General features: G+C 32.6%; 1 protein-coding gene across 7 annotated transcripts in view; it reads right to left on the bottom strand.

Moving 5' to 3' along the window:
* The window catches only part of LOC127721570 (collagen alpha-1(I) chain-like), a 71,802-nt gene extending 68,368 nt beyond the window's left edge, over positions 1-3,434 (bottom strand). For all 7 annotated transcript variants that reach the window (XM_052228340.1, XM_052228339.1, XM_052228337.1 and 4 more), the window contains exon 1: positions 3,117-3,434. In XM_052228340.1, the coding sequence (XP_052084300.1) occupies positions 3,117-3,317 (201 nt within the window). In that variant the 5' untranslated portion in view covers positions 3,318-3,434. The remainder of the gene's footprint in view (positions 1-3,116) is intronic.
* Between the last annotated feature and the right edge of the window lie 16,093 nt (positions 3,435-19,527).

Below are 19,527 nucleotides of genomic sequence, written 5' to 3'. Positions count from 1 at the left end.
TGTAACATAATAAACAAATCATATTCTTAATTAATAATATCGTTTAATTTATGACTTTTTTACAAATTTAATACATTACCTCGTGACTAGCAAACTGCAAATGTTTTTTCTGCATGTCGACCAGAGATTTTTTGTATTAGTAAAACTGGGCGTAAATATTTATACGCTTGGCCATTTGAGATCCCTTTTTATCAGTGTCTAGAGAGTTATTACGGATGAAAAAGAACTAAAGATTTGAAAAATTCTACTTCATGATCATGTTAATTAACTTAAAGGGTAAATTTGTTTTAACGCACACTTAAGATTTAAGTTTAAAAAAATACAGTCATTTTACAGTTATGTTTACGGGAATTACAGCTGTTTTCAATATTTTTCCCGCCAATTGTTATATTTTGACAAATGAACGATTCAGGTAGATTTGTTTCGGCCTTCGGCTTAACATTTACACATAGATATAGAGAATAAAAAGACAGAGAAGATAACAAAAGGGTAATTGAAAATACGTTGAAAAAACACAGACATCACTTTTGCCAAAAATAAAAATGACAAAAGACAAACAACAATTAAAAACCAATTGTTCTCTAACCCAACAGTTGAAAGTCTTTTCACCCTTATGATAAGACAATATGCATGAAAAATTGTACGTTTAGTTGTAGAAGATAGCTTATCTCACAATGATTTCTAAAATACAAAGGTTATGTTACTTTTTCAATTAAATAAAGGAGATAATTAGTCAATTCTGGTTAAATTAAAGTCACTTCAGGTGTCATATCATCCTTTCCTCTGTGCTGATTCCAAAAACTTATGGTTTCTGTAAATTTAGGATTAAATGAAGAGAGAATCTTGCTACTTCCGGTTTGATATGATTGGTTACTTCACACTGATTCCAGAAAAATATGGTTCTTGATAATTCTACACAAAAGAAGTGTAAAAAATAGTTACTTCTGGTTGACATAAGGTCACTTCCGGTTGACATTTTTAAGGTCATATATCTCCCTACATATGCAAAAAACCATGGCTTTATCATGTATCAATATGAAGTTATAGAAAAGGTAAAAATTCCCAACCTCAAATTTACCTGTGACCTTGACCTACATTTCAAGATCATAAGGCAAGGGCCTCAAACCAAAAGACCCTAGGTCTCTACTTTGTATTGTTTGTGAGTTATATCATCATGCAGCTTATTTAAAAAAATTCAGGGTAGGAAACTCCTATAAGTTGTCGTCGTACCATTAAGATCCGAAAGTGTTGCAGTTACGAAATGTCGCAACTAACAAGTTGGAAAAAAAATTGTCAATATCTTTTACGGTTTCTTGTTAGTAGCGAAAGTCAAAATGTAGAACATGACCTTGACCTTTGACCTCATTTTCATTCTGTTGGACCTATGATCTCAAATCAAAACACCCTAGGTATCTTTAGCTAAAATTTTACAAGTTAGACTTACATACATGTATTACTTATGTTCAATATATCAAGGGAAATAACTCTCATATGGAGTCTCCGGTTCGCTTCGTTCAAAATTATTCTCTATATCATGAGGAGATAACGAGTATATTTTTCTCGGTTTCTTTTACGTTTGCTAAGGAGTGGGAATAACAATAAAAACAATGTTTGGGAAGATAACTCTTACAATAAAAGTATTCGGTTAAAAAGGGTGTGTTTCAAAAGCGAAAAAACTGTTCGATATCACGTGCCAAATATCTAAGTGAGATCTTGCAAAACCACAATACAGCGCTAGAAAAAAGTGGCGGAAGAAGAAATAAAAAATAATCAGAACAAAATCAAAAAGTCTTTCCTGGGAAAAGTGGAAACAACTTCTAACAAAACATGACACAGGTCTAGCAACACGAACCCCACTAAAAACCTGGCGGCAAATTCCGGTTCTCCGGAAAGGAACGACCTTCTGGTACAGGTATGTTTTCTTTTGCTTTTTGTACATTTCTTGATTTTCCAGTGTTAAATACATGGAGACATCTTTGTACACGACTTAATGTTTCCCCCTGTTTGTTTGTAAACGTACTTTTATAGAAAAACCATCTGTTTCCACAGGTTTCTTTATGAAAATTTTCAGAGATCTGTACGTTGAGCAAAATAACAATAAATCAGACGTAGCTAGAAAAGTAAATACATGTCCAAAGAAAACTGACCTTATGAGGTGACATTTGAATTAAGGTAAACAATGGATAGATTTTATTACATTGGGACAAGAAGAGAGGGCTGGACAATACAGGTTATGCTTAATAAAGATGACCTTTATATGTTCAACTGTACTTAATTTTATTTACGATCATTGAATCAATGTTGAATCATCATCTTATAAGTCATTGACCTCAGCATTGACCATAGATAATTACAATCATTTTCCTAAATTTAAACAATCTAGGTTTGCAATTTTTCAATGCAAAGTTTAACATGGTTTTGGCTTGACATTTGTCTAAATATAATTATAATTGAGGTACCGAGCAGTGTGTTTTCATTGGGCAAGAATATTACCAATTCTACATGGAGTCTCGTGTGACTATTCAAATAAGAGACATACAACTTAAAATATTTCTAGCTGAATTAAGGCATACATTTAGAAATATATCGAGTATTAAACTGTGGTAATGTTAAACGATATAAAATCGAACAGACCTACAAAAGTCTAGATTGAAAAATGCACTTCTGAATGAGATTTGAAAAGAGCTGAAAGCATATGTTATAAACGTTTGTATCTCGTTAAATATGGTGCGTATGGCATCGACCACAAGTAAATAAATAAGTGTGAAAACAAATAAAGTATTTCAATAGTAATATCTAAAACAAAATAGCCGGAAGATATCAAAGGGAGAATCAAAGGGAGAATCAAAGCACATAAATCGAAGACAGACAAACAAATTATGGGGGAAAAACGACGAAAAAACAAACAAGAACTCCCCAAATCGCCATGTAAAAAACTAGTAAATAATGAGCAATACAAGCCCAGCCGATTGTTTTGATGATCTCGTGTGCTTCGGAAGGGTTAGCATAATAATCCTGCTACGTAAAGGAATATTATGAAGGTATCAGCATTCAATAGTTTTGCACGATTTCGTGTTTATTTCAAAGTTGAAATCTTCGAACAAAAGACAACTTACCGACGATCTGTGAGAGGTGTGAGACGACCCTGGTAAACATGTTTCTTCAAGTGTTCTAACTCGGTTCTTCAGTAACGAAATATCATGAAACTGAATATATGCCGTTATTCCGAACGAAATCACAATTATAAAAAAGGATATGGATCCGGCAAAAATCACGGAACGGATTCCACCGTCCTTGATATCTCCAGATTCGTGCATTTATAATTGTCTATCCCATCGAAATCATTAGATCGAAGCCATCAAACTCAGAAAAAATTCCATACGGCTAAAATAAATGATATTAAGAGGAAAACATAATGGGATGGTCTAATAGTATTTAATATTCAGTCCACGTGGTGTATGCACAAGTGTAATTAATTAAACACTTGTCTCTCCTAATTAGCATTAAAGTTAAAGTCGTGCCTTCGTGTCATTTGTCTTCAAATTTTCACCACTATAAGCCTTAAAAATACAGTTCACAAATACAATGGGTGTATGCATATACATTTTATGTGTCCAAGAATTATACTATTTTAAGCAGAAAATAATTCATTGAATAAATTTTCAATTTATAAATAGATAATGATTAATCTTTTGAACTATATTAAAGGAACAAAGGAAATTGGAATATTTTTCTTGTTATTGTCATGAAAAAAAGCAATGAGTGTTGATGTTGACTATAGACAAAACGTGTCAACATCTGGTTTTTGGACACACCCATAGAGAATATAGAAATGATAGTTAGAGAAACAAAGTAAATTCAAGATTGTTGACTCTGGACCTCCGGCCATTGATATATAATTAAAAACAATAATAATGATTTCTTAGTACAAAATAAAGAGATGTTATTAATGCAATTTAATGCATTTTTACAACAAATTAGATTACTTTTACCTTTCAAATCGCTATCGTTTTGTTCATTTGGTGATTAGATTGATACTATGTATTTTATGATCAATATTTGATAGTCCAAATTAAGTCCTTAAACAAAGTGTGAATCCGAAAGGGAAGATGTTGGTCAATTTTGATCGGTAGTTGGTGTTCAATGCCATTTTCGGCACTCTTTGTTATATTCGGGTTGCCATTTTTTTTAGGAGGAAGCCGGAGAGAAAAACCACCGACCTTCGACAAAAAAATGGTAATCCTAGTCAATTCCGATTAGAGTTGAATACACCAGCCACGAGCGGGGTACAAACTCACAAAAACCCCGAACTCACAACATCAGTGTTGGAACTTTTGTCCAAGTTATTTTTGGCTTTGTCAATTTGAAGCTGTGTGTGCAACGTCCAGTGGTTTATATATCTTGCATATTCAGAACGCGGACAAATTAGAAAACATTCACACAATGGGTTTAAGAATAAAGGTGAGGAATATATGGAAAATCACTGGAAAAAGGGATATATACATGCTTGCTGTATAGAGGAAGAAATTCGACTTTGTAGAATGTAGAATAGAATACCATACAAGGACACCTTAAAGAGTTCATACAAAAGTTCTTTTAAATAATTCAAACTTGGATCTCGTTCCTATTCTGATAGGATGTACATTGAGGTGTCCTACTGGGCCATGCGGACTTTTTCTTAGCATTTTTTTTTACCACCAGGAAAATAAAGTCTCCAGGAAAACATCTTTGTACTGCAGTAAAACCTTGGGATCCAATATGAATAACAACAAAAGAATAAATAATTGATCAATTTGACGCTGTCAGATGCGTATCCAGAATTTTCGAATATGGAGGAGGAGTAGGCCAAGTAAAAAGTCCATGCAATAACCTCAGTTTGCCCGGCCCTCTGCCTACCCCCCTCCCCCCCCCCCCCCCCCCCTTTTAATAAGCGTCTGACTGTCCTACTGTGTCATTGGTTTTGGCACCTAAACATGTAATTACTATACTTATCCATTGCATGTTCTCTTCTTTCCAAGTTACTAAAAGTTATTGTTCTTATATGAGTACATCGAACATATTTTGTCATCAATGAATTTTTGAATGTTATGTTTTAAAGTTAATAAATCTTTGAGGGAATATGGTAGTCTATCGTTTTTATTAGACAAAAGATAATTAACAACACATATGTATAATTAAAAATAATATGTCGTTACATGTTTCGAAAATTAATATTAAACATGATCAAACTTCATGTCAGATTTCATAACCTTTGAACATATGTCACATTTTGACATAAAATATTAATATGTCATACACCTCTTGTCACCACAGAATAACTATATTTTTAATTACATGTATAAGGTATTTATTTTTGTGCATGAATACAGTTTTGTCTTTCCGTTAATCTCTAAACCAATCTAACATAAAAATTAAAACTTAAATCTTATAAAATCAAGACAGGAAGTACTTTTCATTATGACATAAATACATCAACATGTCATACAACTCTTGTCGGCACAGAATAACTTCTTTTAATTACATGTACAATGTATTTATTTTGGTGCATGATTATTTCCGTTAATCTCTGAACCAAATTTACATAGAAATTTCATCTTAAATCTAACAGAACCTAGAAAGGAAGTACTTTTCATTATGACATAAAAATATCAACATTTCATATAACTATTGTCACAACAGAATAATCACTTCTAATTATTTGTGTACACGAAATATTTCCGCTAATCTCTAAACCAAACTAACTTAAAAATTAAAAATTAAATCTACAGAATCAAGTAAGAAAGGAAGTATTTTCATTATGACATAAACATATCAACATGTCATTTACCTATTGTCACCACAGAATAAGTGCTTTTAGTTTCAAGGTATATATTTTTGTACATGAATATTTCCGTTAATCTCTAAACAAAACTTTCATAACAATTAAAATCTAAAAGGAAGTACTTTTCATCAGTAAGGTCACGTTGGTCTTAACTGTAGAAGTTTTGATACATACATGTATGTTCAAAATTGATTGAATTTACGTAGCACGAAAGATAAGAAAAGACATTTTGGTATTAAAAATTTCTCATTTAAAACATGAGAGTTCTCAGTTATACGTTGACATTTCTCACTTCCATGTTAACATATCTCACTGCTAAATTCGCTTTCTTAGATCAAAAATAACATTTCTTGATTCCAGGGTTGACATTTCTCAGTTCCTAGTTAGAAGTGCGAAATTTCAACTTGGAACTCGGAAATGTCAACTTTGCACTGGGAAATGTCAAGTTGAAAGTGAGGAATTTCAAAAATGTCAACTTTGGAGTATGAAGTAAGGGACGACATCAAAAGTTCAATGTAGGATAAAAAAAACTTAATTCAAATAGTTTGGGGGTAGGGGGTAAAAATCGCTGCAAGTTTTGTTATCCGTTCAAACGCTTTATCGACCGTGAATTTTGAATGATATGAAACAATATACAGATCAACACAGATTGTTTTGGTCCACACGGCATGGTGGCATTCTAAAAACAAACTATTAATTTTCTAAGAATTGGGTTTATTATTCAGTTATTAAAATGAAAACTGAAATATAAATTCAATTAATAAAATTTGAAAGTTTAACTTATACAGAATTTTTTGAGAAAGCAGAAAAATATGACAGTGGTCAACAAACATTGAATAGAAATTGCATGATAGATCATATCATTATCACATTCACTACCTTCATTTGGGATTGTGCTTTTCTCCCTCGCCTCAGTTGGCACAAATACACTGCCCTGTCATCACCATTCATTTCAATGGACAAGCTATATATTTTACATGAATCAATGAACTGTTTCGGTCCCAGTGCTTAAAATCCCTCGATCCTTTATGGGTTGATTTGGCATACATAAATAAAATACAAAAATAAGTAAGCAATGAACGAGGTTGTAAAATGTGATATGCATGTATGCTTTTTTGTGCTTCTTTATTAAATAATTACTTGTTTTTGTGGTGATTAAGATTGTGACATGGTGTTGACTACTGTACCCCTATTTTGACATTATTGCCTTTAAAATTTATGTCTGTTTGTTTTATTCACGCATCGTTGTCAATATAATGGAATTTAATGCGACTGTCATACAAGTGAGAGGTTTAGCGCTATAAAACCAGGTTCAAACCACCGTTTTCTACATAAGAAAATGCCTGTACCAAGTCAGGAATATGACAGTTGTTGTCCATTCGTTTGATGTGTTTGTGCTTTTGATTTTGCCATTTGATTAGGGACTTTCCGTTTTGAATTTTCCTCGGAGTTCAGTATTTTTGTGATTTAACTTTTTATATTCATTTGAGAAAAGAAACAAAAACAATCAAAACTATAAACCAAGCATTTATCAATGGCAAAAGTGGGCAGATGAAAAATGCAGAATCCATGCTGCCGGTACTGTTTATAAAATTATAATTTAACAGTGCCTTTTTTGATGCATTCTAAAAATACATACCAATTTTTCCAATATGTTTTTAAAAGTGATGTCCAAGTCAGTGAAAAAACTATGTGAATTAAGTTTTTTATCCTACATTGAACTTTTGATGTCGTCCCTAAGACATGTCAAAATAGAAATGACAAATTATAAAATTTGAATGTACCTACAGGTCTGTAGAAGAAGAAACTTCAAATAAAAAAAATCCGACAGTTTACTAACAGTTATATAAGCTATTGTTTACTTACTGTTTAATAGAGAGAATACCGAAATGGTCAATACAATATCCTCGAATCTTAAAAAGTTGGTTCTCAAATCTTCTTGAGGTTTACATTTTTCGCTACTCATTCAAACAATTTTTTTTGTACATGCCGGTCATTCTATCTTGTATCAAAATACTAAATAATTCTTATGTTTAAATAACTACGTTTATTTATATTTGACTCTTTCAAATAATTTGTATAGAAAAAAATTAGAAATTATTTAGAAATAAACACATTTTAAGGTCCAACAGTTCTAACAACTTTCGGAATTGTAGGTCCTCATTGCTCTTCAAATTTCTTACTTCAATTTACTTGTTTGATTTGAGGGTCACTGATGTGTCTATTGTAGACGGAACGTGCGTCTGGCGTACAAAAGTTTAATCCTGTTATCAATAGAAAAACAAAGTATGCATGGGTATCCATCCATGACACAAAATAAGTACATGCACAGAAAAAAACCACATACAATTAAAAGGAACAGCGCTTTTATTGCTGTTCTTCATCTCAATGTTGAGTTTATGTACCTATTTTAACTGTGAATCAATAACCTTAATCAAGGACAAAATAACGCCAGGCCTCAAAAATCCATACTCTCCCTCCCCTAAATTACATAGTAATGGTGAATTTCTTTTTCTTTTTTTCTTTTTCTGTAAAATGAAAATTATGTTTTATAAATGGAGCGTTTGAATGATTTACCAATATCAGAAACGCTCACCCCCCACCAAAAAAAAAGCCCAGGATGTATAGGTTCTTGATAACGCGAGGAAATATATGACCGAAAGGTGAATGGTAAATAAAAACAAAATTAATCGTCTGGATACTATGTATGGAAATGAGATTTTCCATGAAATTGGGGTCTGAATATATTAATTTGCAATGACTGATTGCTAATTTAGGGGGAGTTGTAAGTAAGGAACATTCATAACACCTCCCGCCTCATTAATCTTGGATGTTATTATAATAAACATGTACATGTAGTCATGATGTACATGTATAGCGTTATAATTATGTTCTGGTTTAATTAAACACAACATAAATTTAATTTAAGTGTTGTTGAAATTTTAAGACACCATACAGTAAACACAGTTATCTTAAACGCAGAATTTAAACTATATCCAATATTTGTAATCACCAGATTTAACAAATGTTCCAATGTTCAATAAAAGTCCTTTTAGTACATGTTTTGTGTGCTAAATATTCTCGATCCAAATCACACATATACCAATTTGATTGTGTTTATAGCATTTAATCTGATCAATGACCCAGTAAAATACATTGGAAACACTGACGTCCAAAAGCAAACGTCATATACACCGTGGTAACGTTAAAGCTCAAGTCCCAGATCTATAAACTAGTGTGTATCGTAACAAATTCATGTCTCTTTTATTATAAATTCTAGTCACAAGGATTTCTGTTAAGGTACACGTAGTTCAATTTGAAGTTATAACAGAAAGTAAGTGTTAAAGACACTTCTCTGACTAGTTTGTGAACGTCATTACATTTTTTTCATAAACAAATGACTGTCTTATCTATAGACGAATTCATTGAAATGTCGAAGAATTCTTTGAACTGTATTTTTATACGTTTATGGACGAATTCAAAATCGTATTACAGCATCTCATATCAAACGTGGTCTCGCATATCTCGATGCGGGTAGAATAAACCGAGGTTGACTTAGTTTCAGCCAAGACATGAAATATTTTCCACACGACGTTAATAAAAAAAATCAATCTTTTTGTTTTTAAATTTCCCCGTGTATCATTAACTCTATGGCTGCAACAATGTTAGTCTTTGATGAAAGTTAAATCAGAAATACGGATCGAACGCAGGAAAATCGGTTCACTCATTTCTGAATGATTGTATAGATCTGAAACATAGAAATCACCAGGTTGTATAGATCTGACACATAGAAATCACCAGGTTGTATAGATCTGACACATAGAAATCACCAGGTTGTATAGATCTGAAACATAGAAATCACAAGGTTGTATAGATCTGACACATAGAAACCACCAGGTTGTATAGATCTGACACTAGATCTGACACATAGAAATCACCAGGTTGTATAGATCTGAAACATAGAAATCACAAGGTTGTATAGATCTGACACATAGAAATCACCAGGTTGTATAGATCTGACACATAGAAATCACCAGGTTGTATAGATCTGACACATAGAAATCACCAGGTTGTATAGATCTGACACATAGAAATCACCAGGTTGTATAGATTTCAAAGGATTGCATCAACAGATTATACCGTAATATTTTGGGACAGAAACACTCAGGACTGCTTTTTTATAGAATTGTTCAAAGTTGTTTTTAAAATCCTGTTATCTTTATAAAAATAAGGAGATGTGGTATGATTGCCGATGAAAAAACTATATATCCACCAAAGTTAAAATGAAGTGGGTGTAAGCAATCAACAATGAGAAAAACCCATACCGCATAATCGGCTATAAAAGGCCCCGACATGAAAAATATGAAACAATTCAATTGATAAAACTAACGGTCTAATATATAACAAAACAATTTCTAGTTTCAAATCATGGCCTGAAATTAATTTAAATGAAGAAGCTTTATATTACATGCACTGTGTACATTTGTACTTAGTTCTGACAAAGTACAATTTTGTAATGCATTATGGGTAACGTTTGAGAAAAAAATAATATAATTCGGCAGATTTAGATACCCTTCCTTATAAAATTTGCCGAAATGTTCCCAATGAAAACAACCTGCCACATGCCGGACTCGAACAACTCCAGGGCTAGGGTTAGGGTTAGGGTTAGTGATACAGTAGTTGAACTACTTAGACCACTCGGCCACCGAGACCCCTAATGGTTAGTGTGATATAAGGGTGTGGATAGGGGTTTACAGAATAGAGAATAATGAGCAAAAAATATAAAGAATAGAGAAAAATGGACCAAAAGAAACAACAGATTAATGGGATGCTAAAATATAAAGAATTGAGAAAAATGGACCAAAAAAAACAACAGAATAATGGGATGCTAAAAAATTAAAGAACTCAGAAATGAAGGATCCCCAATATATTTTGTTATTTCTAGTATCCTTTTAGTGTAATTTCTTAAAATTTTTAAAGTTGATAAAAACTTGTCATATGTTGCTTTTGACAGATATGCACGACTTTCAAATTTCAGTTCAAAAATTCTATGCTAGGATACTAGGAATAACAAAATATATTGGGGTCCTTTATAAAATGGGCGCATATTTTATAAAGTTTTTCGCGCCAATTTAGAAGTCGTGCGTTAGGTTTTTAAGCTGGTGCGATTTTGTCTTTATTCTATAAAGCAAATGTTTTGTGCATAGGTTTGTAATGATTAGACTACTTATACCCGCATACTTTTACAGGTATATACAGCTGATGAAATTCATAATAAACTTGAAGTATTGATTAAGGTTTTCGTTGAATATATTCAAGTTGTGTACCAGCAGTTTGTAATTATGTTTTAATCAAACTCACCTTTTTTGAGTTGATATTTGTTTATGTGGATATATATAGATAAATAAACGTATACGGTAATATGTATTTTTCCTCTTTTGTAGGTAGATTTGAATGTGTATAATACTTTATATCACTTGGTGATATTTTAGTAAATTGACATTAGTTTGAAGAACATTTATTGTTGTAATAGATATAATAAAGGCTGCTACACCTGTATGTACACTTACTTATCCTATTCATGTTTTTTTTATTTATTAAATACATTTTGTACTTTGTATTCGTTTGAGATTGGCAAATTCGAATATAAGTAACTTTAATGAAAATAAGAGAAACATTGTCTTGTTTTAAACATTTAAGTGCAATGATACTGAGGAAGTTATCAAAATTTGCTTTATTGCTCCCTACTTTTATGGTCATGTGTTAACTAATTTATAATCGGCAATTCTCGAGTGAATCCGCTACTCTCCTTCTATATTAGACGAAGGCACGGAATCGGCCCGAGTCACTCGATCAAACGGCGGAAGGATTTGCTGGTTTTCTTCTTAATTGGTAACACTCCTATAATAGTAATTATTAGTAGGAACAAAAAAGGAAAAACTCAAAGCAAAATATACAAAGAAACACCTTCCTAACATTTCAAACCAAAAATGATCTAGCGAATTGATAATATTGAACAAAGTAAGTACTTCAGAAGCGAATTTCAGATTTTGTTTTAAATATTTTTCAATACAATTTAAAGCGGCGGCGGAATATATTAAAGTTGAGTAGAGCCGCTTATATTCAGCTTTGATCTCTATTTTTATTGTGAAAAGTACTTCTTTTTAACATTTTATAGTTTGATAATACGCAAATTTAATTTAGAAAATTCTTTTCATTAGAATCTATTTCAGGGTGACAACAAAACAAATGTAAATTTCAACAATTAATAATGTTTCAATTAATCAAAATTAAATCGGATTAAACTGCTTTTGACACGTTCAGTCTCCTTGATCATTCTTAATTACAAAGTTACAAAATTCTCAAAATCTTCCACAAACACTGCATAGTACTCCAAATACAAACTGAAATTTCATATTATAATTGGGGCTAATCTAAATCTGTTTAGATTCATTCTCATAACATGCGTATGACTGCACTGCAATAACATCTTAATTGAAGGAAAAACAGAAAATGTGAGTTAATTTTGGTTGAAACTGATGAGCATCACAAAATTGGACGTATTTTGATACAATTATTTATTTTTATCATATTTGTTTTCTTCAAATGGCATGAAAATGTTTATAAGTTGTCTTTTATGTTTTGTTAATATTTATAATAGAAAAAATGCTTAGCCTTTTTGTATGACAATTTTCTATTAACATTACCTACGGACCCATAAAGAAGTTGTTATAAGGGTTCTTCAACATGAAGATATCGCGACACTCTTTCAGAATGAGGCACCGGGTTAACGTCCTCATTCTGACCTGACGTGGCTGCTAGTTTTCACATCACCCACAACCAAACAGATACCCTACAATCCCAGGCTTCACTCGTACTGTCAGTCGAAAGAAGGTCAAGGCGCCCATATTTATATACTCCAGTCTTCCTTGGTAGCGGATGATTGGAATAAGAATGATATGGTTAATGTCTTATCTATTTTTATTTGTCACTTTTAATAAATTGTATAATATAAAAGATGTGGTATGATTGCCAATAAGACAACTCTCCACAAAGACCAAATGACACAGAAATTAACAACTATAAGTCACCGTACGGCCTTCAACAATGAGCAAGCCCATACCGCATAGTCAGCTATAAAAGGCCCCGAAATGACATTAGTAAAACAATCCAAACGAGAAAACTAACGGTCTAATTTATGTACAACATAATGAACGAAAAACAAATATGTTACACAGCAACAAACCACAACCACTGAATTACAGGCTCCTGACTTGGAACAGGCACATACAGAATGTGGCGGGGTTAAACTATTTTGAAGGCGCTAACCCTCCCCTAACCTGTGACAGTGGTGTAACAGTACAACGTAAGACCAAACTATAAAAATCAGTTGAAAAAGGCTTAGCTCATCAGATGGATACAAATAGAAATACATCTAACAAAAACACAGACTGGACGTGACAGGGTACTTATACATCCCCACAACAAAATGAGACTAAGTAAAGATCTGAGAGTACTCGCAGTTATTGACAGCTAGTTCAAAGCCAATAACAACTAATAAAAAATCATGCAACTGAGACTAACGTATCAATCAGTACACATCCAACATCCAAAAGATTTAGTGTAAAGACGTCATTAACAGTCCGAGAAAAACACGACCTTGTGCAATGCCAAGATACAGGTATCGACAGATTGTAGAGCCATGAAATTGCATATGTATATAAAAAAAAATATTTAGTTTGATTTTAATTTACTGATAACAAAATAAAAACAATATTCAGGCAAAGATATAATCACAGTATTGAATTGGTAACCTTTCAGAGTAAGTTTATTTAAAGGATCGATAAGTTTACCCGGATCGTTTCTAAATTTCCGGGCTCGGTAAACAATAAAATTCGGGTGTGCTATCCCGTTTGAAATAAGTTTTCTACAGGTACAACCAAACTTCAAAACCAAATCTTTATATCTATGGTCTATGGTTGTGGTAACGAAATCCCTGACTTTATAATTAACCAGTAATACATAGATTACTTTCATTGAAATTGAAAACGTCACAATAGACACGGGCATAGCGAACGAATTTTTATATAGAAACACCGTAAGATGGTGCCAAAGGAACATCACCATCCAAAAAGGGAAAATTCACAATAGAAAACGAAAAATCGTCCCTTTTGTCGTAAATTTTAGTGTAGAGATTCCCGTGTAAAACTGAAATATCTAAATCTAGGAAGGACAGTTATAACGGTTTATATTTGATTTGTTTAAAGTAAGTTCCTTTGGGTCAATTTCGGCATCTTTAGAAAATTCTTGATTGTTTAACGAAAAAATATCATCAAGATAACAGTAAGTGTTGTTGAATGTATCAGTCAAATGCAATTTAGACGGGTTTTTACTGTGTTTGGTCATAAACTGTGATTAAAAACAGTACACGAACAAGTTTGCTATTAAAGGGGCGCAATTGGTGCATATAGGAATACCTAGAACTTATCGATAAACTGTATTGCCGAAACGTACATGTAAATATTATCAATTTACAGCTTCAATCATCTCATCACACCCCCAGTAAGTATATCTAGCATATTTACCTTTTTCACTAGAGAAGAAGGCTTTAAATGAGTTGCAGCAAATATATTTGCATTCAGATTTACCAAACGACCATTTGATTAATTACGAAAACTTTTGTTTGATAAGGTTGTGTGGAAGTGTACTGTAAATAGTTGAAAAGTCAAAACTGTCAACAGAATCAAAAGGACCATCAAAAGCACGTAATTTATCTAAAACATCCAAAGAATTTTTTACATTCCAAAAATAGTTAATTCCACTATTTTCATTTATTTTATTACAAAAGGTAATGATAAGTTCTTTTATATTAGTTAAGGAACTACATTGTAGTTAAAAGCACTGAAAGATTAGTTGTAGAACACTTACTAGAGGCCGAGATGAAACGATATTTTACTGGTTTTTTTTGTGTAGTTTAGGTACCCAACACATAGAAGGGCCTTCAAATGTGCAGAAGAGGCCTTAAGCTGTGATGTGGTTATGATATTTTTTTATGTTTGTTTACTATATGACTCTCTGTGGAGCGCACGTACTTTAATGTAGAAGATTTTCATTCTGAAGAACGTCCGTGTAGTATTTACGGCATACCACCACCACATTGATGGCTGCTTTGTCGGCAAGTACAAACACAAACCGCTTTGAAAGTACTTGAATTTTGTTTCTTATTCTAAAAATAGGCGCATTAGGTACTCTTTTATTTATTTCTGAATTATTTTCAAAATGTGATATTCGAATATCCACAACATTCATTCATTTATTTAAATAAGAGTCAAGAGATTTCTTCTCAGATTTTTCCCGTTTACACCAATTTTTTATAATACAATGAAATATTTTGTGACCTGATGTCACCGTTTCCAGTCTATTATATATTAAGTACTTACACGGGAAAATTTCATCAATATTAATAACAATATTGCAATGTGAATATGGAAAAATGATGTGTTATCATTGCTTTATGTACATAAGTATGCATACATGTAAAAGAGGGACGAAAGATACCAGAGGGACAGTCAAACTCATAGATCGAAAACAAACTGACAACGCCATGGCCAAAAGTAAAAAGACAAACAGACAAATAATAGTACAGATGACACAACATAGAAAACTAAAGACTATGCAACACGAACCCCATCAAAAACTGGAGGTGGTCTCAGGTGCTCCAGAAGGGTAAGCAGATCCTGCTCCACATGTTGCACCCGTCGTGTTGCTTATGTTATTACAAATCCGGTAAATAGTCTTATTCGGTAGGTCACATTCGTGAAAAGGGAAGGGTATTGTCGTTACGACATAAGGAACATATCCGATATCATCTGTGAAACGGTTATTCCAACTCGTGATGGCGTCCGTAAAATTTACGAAGGGATGATTTCAACTTCAACCTTTAAAACTCTTGGTTTAATAGCTTCCTTGTGAGCAGCAATCCTCTATCAAGGAAATTTGCTTTGTTTGCATGTACTTTAAGGCTTGGAATCATTTAACAAAGGGCCAAGTTAGTTAATGAAGGTGTTAAGAATTGGCTGTTTCTGTATTGAAACTGGTTTAGATCTCAACCCTTTGAGTCTAGTGACCAATACAGTTAACCTCAAATACAAAGAGAAAATTCACACGTGGAAATTATTATAAACTCTTCACAAATACCTGTAGTTTGTAAATGTAAAGATCAATTCTAAAAGTGTTATCATCATTAAGTCGGTGTCGTGACCACATTTCCAACAGGTGACTGAACAGTGCTGAAATCTAATTAAGTAACGCTTGAAACAAACAAACATTATTATACTTCACAGTAACTTAGGTCCATTTGGTTTACACTAAGCTGTCTAAAATGTTTCTGCAATAAACTCATTTTTTCTCTTATCAAACTATTTCGTCAATTAGAATCAAATTCAAACGGAGCCATCATGGTCTTATCTTAAAATTAATCTGTCTGTCGATAAACTTTAAACATTTTAATTTAATCAAACTTAATGTACTTCGTCAATTAGAATAAAATTCAAACGGAGCCATCCTTGTGGAGTCTTGTTTTACAATTAATGATTATATTTTAATTTTGTAGGGTAGTGGTTAATATTGCGGCTGTTTATATAGATAGAAAATTTGACCCAACATATTGGCAAGTGTTTTTTTTTTTTTTTGGTTATCCATTTATTATTTGCTTGACTTTAATATACTTCCAACTGTTTTGATGCGAGCGTCAATGATGAGTCTTGTGTAGACGAAACACGCGTCTGGCGTACAAAATTATACGCTTGGTATCTTTGACGAGTTTTGAATAAATATATAGTACGCAGTTAAAAATTACAAATTTTCCAGATTTTCCTGTTGACTAATGTTTTGCTCAACCATGATCCTGTTGACTAATGTTTTGCTCAATCATGATCCTGCTGACTAATGTTTTGCTCAATCATGATCCTGTTGACTAATGTTTTGCTCAACCATGATCTTGTTGACTAATGTTTTGCTCAACCATGATCCTGTTGACTAATGTTTTGCTCAACCATGATCCTGTTGACCAATGTTTTGCTCAATCATGATTCTGTTGAACCGTTGTACACACGTTGAACTTCTATTTAATTTAGGATTAAGAATGACAAGTTACAAATCACACATACCAGTTTCGTTCTGGATGTTTTGATTACGACCATTGGATGCCATTTTCAAATTTATTGGAGAGACTGAGCTGACATTAAATACCGGTGTAAAAACACTGTATAATAGTGCAGATAAAGCCAGTATTTCTTTATCTTTGAAACCATATCCGTTAACTTCCGAGCATCTAAGATCATCCCCTTAATTTTGGTGGGATTCGTGTTGATCAGTCCTTAGTTTTTTTTTATAGAATTCACGTGTTATGTATACTTTTGTTTGTCGTTTCGTCGGATTTGGGTTGGTTGCCATGAATTTGTCTCTCTTTCCTATACTATTATTTTTTGGTTCTCCTTTTTGGTATCTTCCTTCTGTTTTTGGATTTATTGTACAGAATAAAATTTGGTCTTATCAGATTGTAAGACCTATATAATATTGTTTCAGTCCCATTTCAGGTACAAAGTATCAGTCTTTTGTAACCATATAATGTTCCCTCTTGTAGAGGAGCTAGACGATCGCGAGCGTTTTTTGTAAAACTCAAATACGTTATATAAGACTTGATTTTTCAACTTGTCAACTATATTAAAATTTTGCAATATTAATTATAACGCTGTCCCCATACATAAGTAATATAGAATTACCTATCTAAAAAGCCTAGCAAACATATAATTTTTGCTATTGACTCATATATCACTTCTTGCGTTGATATTGTAAATGTTATGGTTATTTGTGACGATGTTGGTTTTGGAGAACAAAGCATTGTCGAAGACTGAAAGGTTAAAAGAAAGGACTGTTTCACAATTAACAAGATGGAATTTTCCTGTCATCAGTGACTCCATGTTTTTCCTCCTTCTGCAAATATTGGACAAAAGAGAAAAGGCGGATAGAAAATTATGGGATTCCTTTAAAAATATACATGAATTTTATTTGATAATTGTTTTAAACATTTCAAAAATACTAAGATGGTATCGAGACAAAAACAATAAAGGTGCTATCGGGAAGCGTTTTTTTTTGTTCTTCTTTTTTTTGTACCTGATTGTTAAAAGCAAGTAGCAACATGTTTGTTGCTTCACGTATATTGAAATACTCAAAAACAATAAAGGTGCTATCGGGAAGAGTTTTTTTCCCTTCTTTTTTGTACATATTTACAAAGCAGGCAGCAACGTGTTTGTTGTTTCACGTATACTCAAAACTAAGATCACTAATTCGAAAACGTTGATACTTGCAATTTCTACTGACGAAGTTATCGTTCGTGTAGATCAACACGCTTCAACATCGAATGAACTGAATGCTGCCATTGAACACCACATGGTTATCACTGTGTATTGGCTTCTTGATTGCTCAAGACTCCTTATGAATTTAGTTTTAGATCTTCTTCCAGGAAATATTCAAATACCCATGTTTCTGTGCATTTGACTTGTCGATTTCCGGCGCAGAGCTCACATCCGTTCTATACTTACTTCGTATATTAAACTCTCATTGTTGTGTAGTGGAACGGAAACGAGCGCTGTACGGAGATTGCTGACTTGTGCTCTTACAACTATTAAGGAACTCGATATAAAATATTATGACAAAAGGTATGTTCGGGGCCTTTTATAGGTTGTTATGCGTAATGTTGAAGGCCGTACGGGAAGCTATAGTTGCTACCTTCTCAGTCATTTGGTCTCTGGTGGAAAGTTGCTTCATTGACAATCATTCTACATCTTCTCATCTTTGTATTAATGTCGTTATTAACTATTTCTTGTAAACAACTTTGAAAGTCTTAGATAGGCTCAAATGTACACGAACGTTCTTTTAATGTCAATGTGTCTCCGTTGACAGTTATGTGTATGATTTCTCTACTCTGAATACGGCACAACACACAATCTAATCGAGCAGACATTTTTATATAGAATGGTCTTATGATATAGTCATTTTTCAGTAATAACACTATTACTAAATTAACAGTAATTGGACGTGCAATGAAATAATTCAAACCATGGTTTGTTTACCTGATGATATGTAATATTTTCGTTGTGAATGTACATATCAACAGCATTTTGGTTTTCTGGTGTTTTAGGTCCCTTTTGGCCTTACATCTGTTATATACATCCTTGGCTTTCAAATATTTGTGTCTGACCGTTCATTATGAAGGGAAATTCCTGAAAGCGCTTCGGATGCACGAACATTTATTAAGCGTTATTGTTGTAAAAGCAAATTTGCTTGTTTCTGAATCCTTAGTCTTTATTTCAATTGTATCATATCGTTTTTTGTGATGAATTATCTGAATAAATATTGTTTAAACTAAAATTTCATAAAGATCTAAATAAACTCCACTTAGTAGAACTTTTAATCAACTCAAGCAGATATTAGAACGATGTACTATTCTGTATAAACATTACAGATTGATTAATAAAAATGTCTTCTTTTGTCTTCGGCTCTTTCTTTTGAAGAGTATATTTCTCAGCAGCTTCAACATGCGCATGTTTGCAATAATGTCTTGGTTTCATTGAACTATTATATAATAATACACGTTGTGGATTTTCGTTTATTTAAACATTAAACTGTCAAAATCAAGGATATTT

The sequence above is a fragment of the Mytilus californianus genome, unplaced genomic scaffold, assembly GCF_021869535.1.
Source record: "Mytilus californianus isolate M0D057914Y unplaced genomic scaffold, xbMytCali1.0.p SCAF_12, whole genome shotgun sequence".
Classification (NCBI taxonomy): Eukaryota; Metazoa; Mollusca; class Bivalvia; order Mytilida; family Mytilidae; genus Mytilus; species Mytilus californianus.
This window is presented reverse-complemented; position numbering and strand designations above follow the sequence as displayed.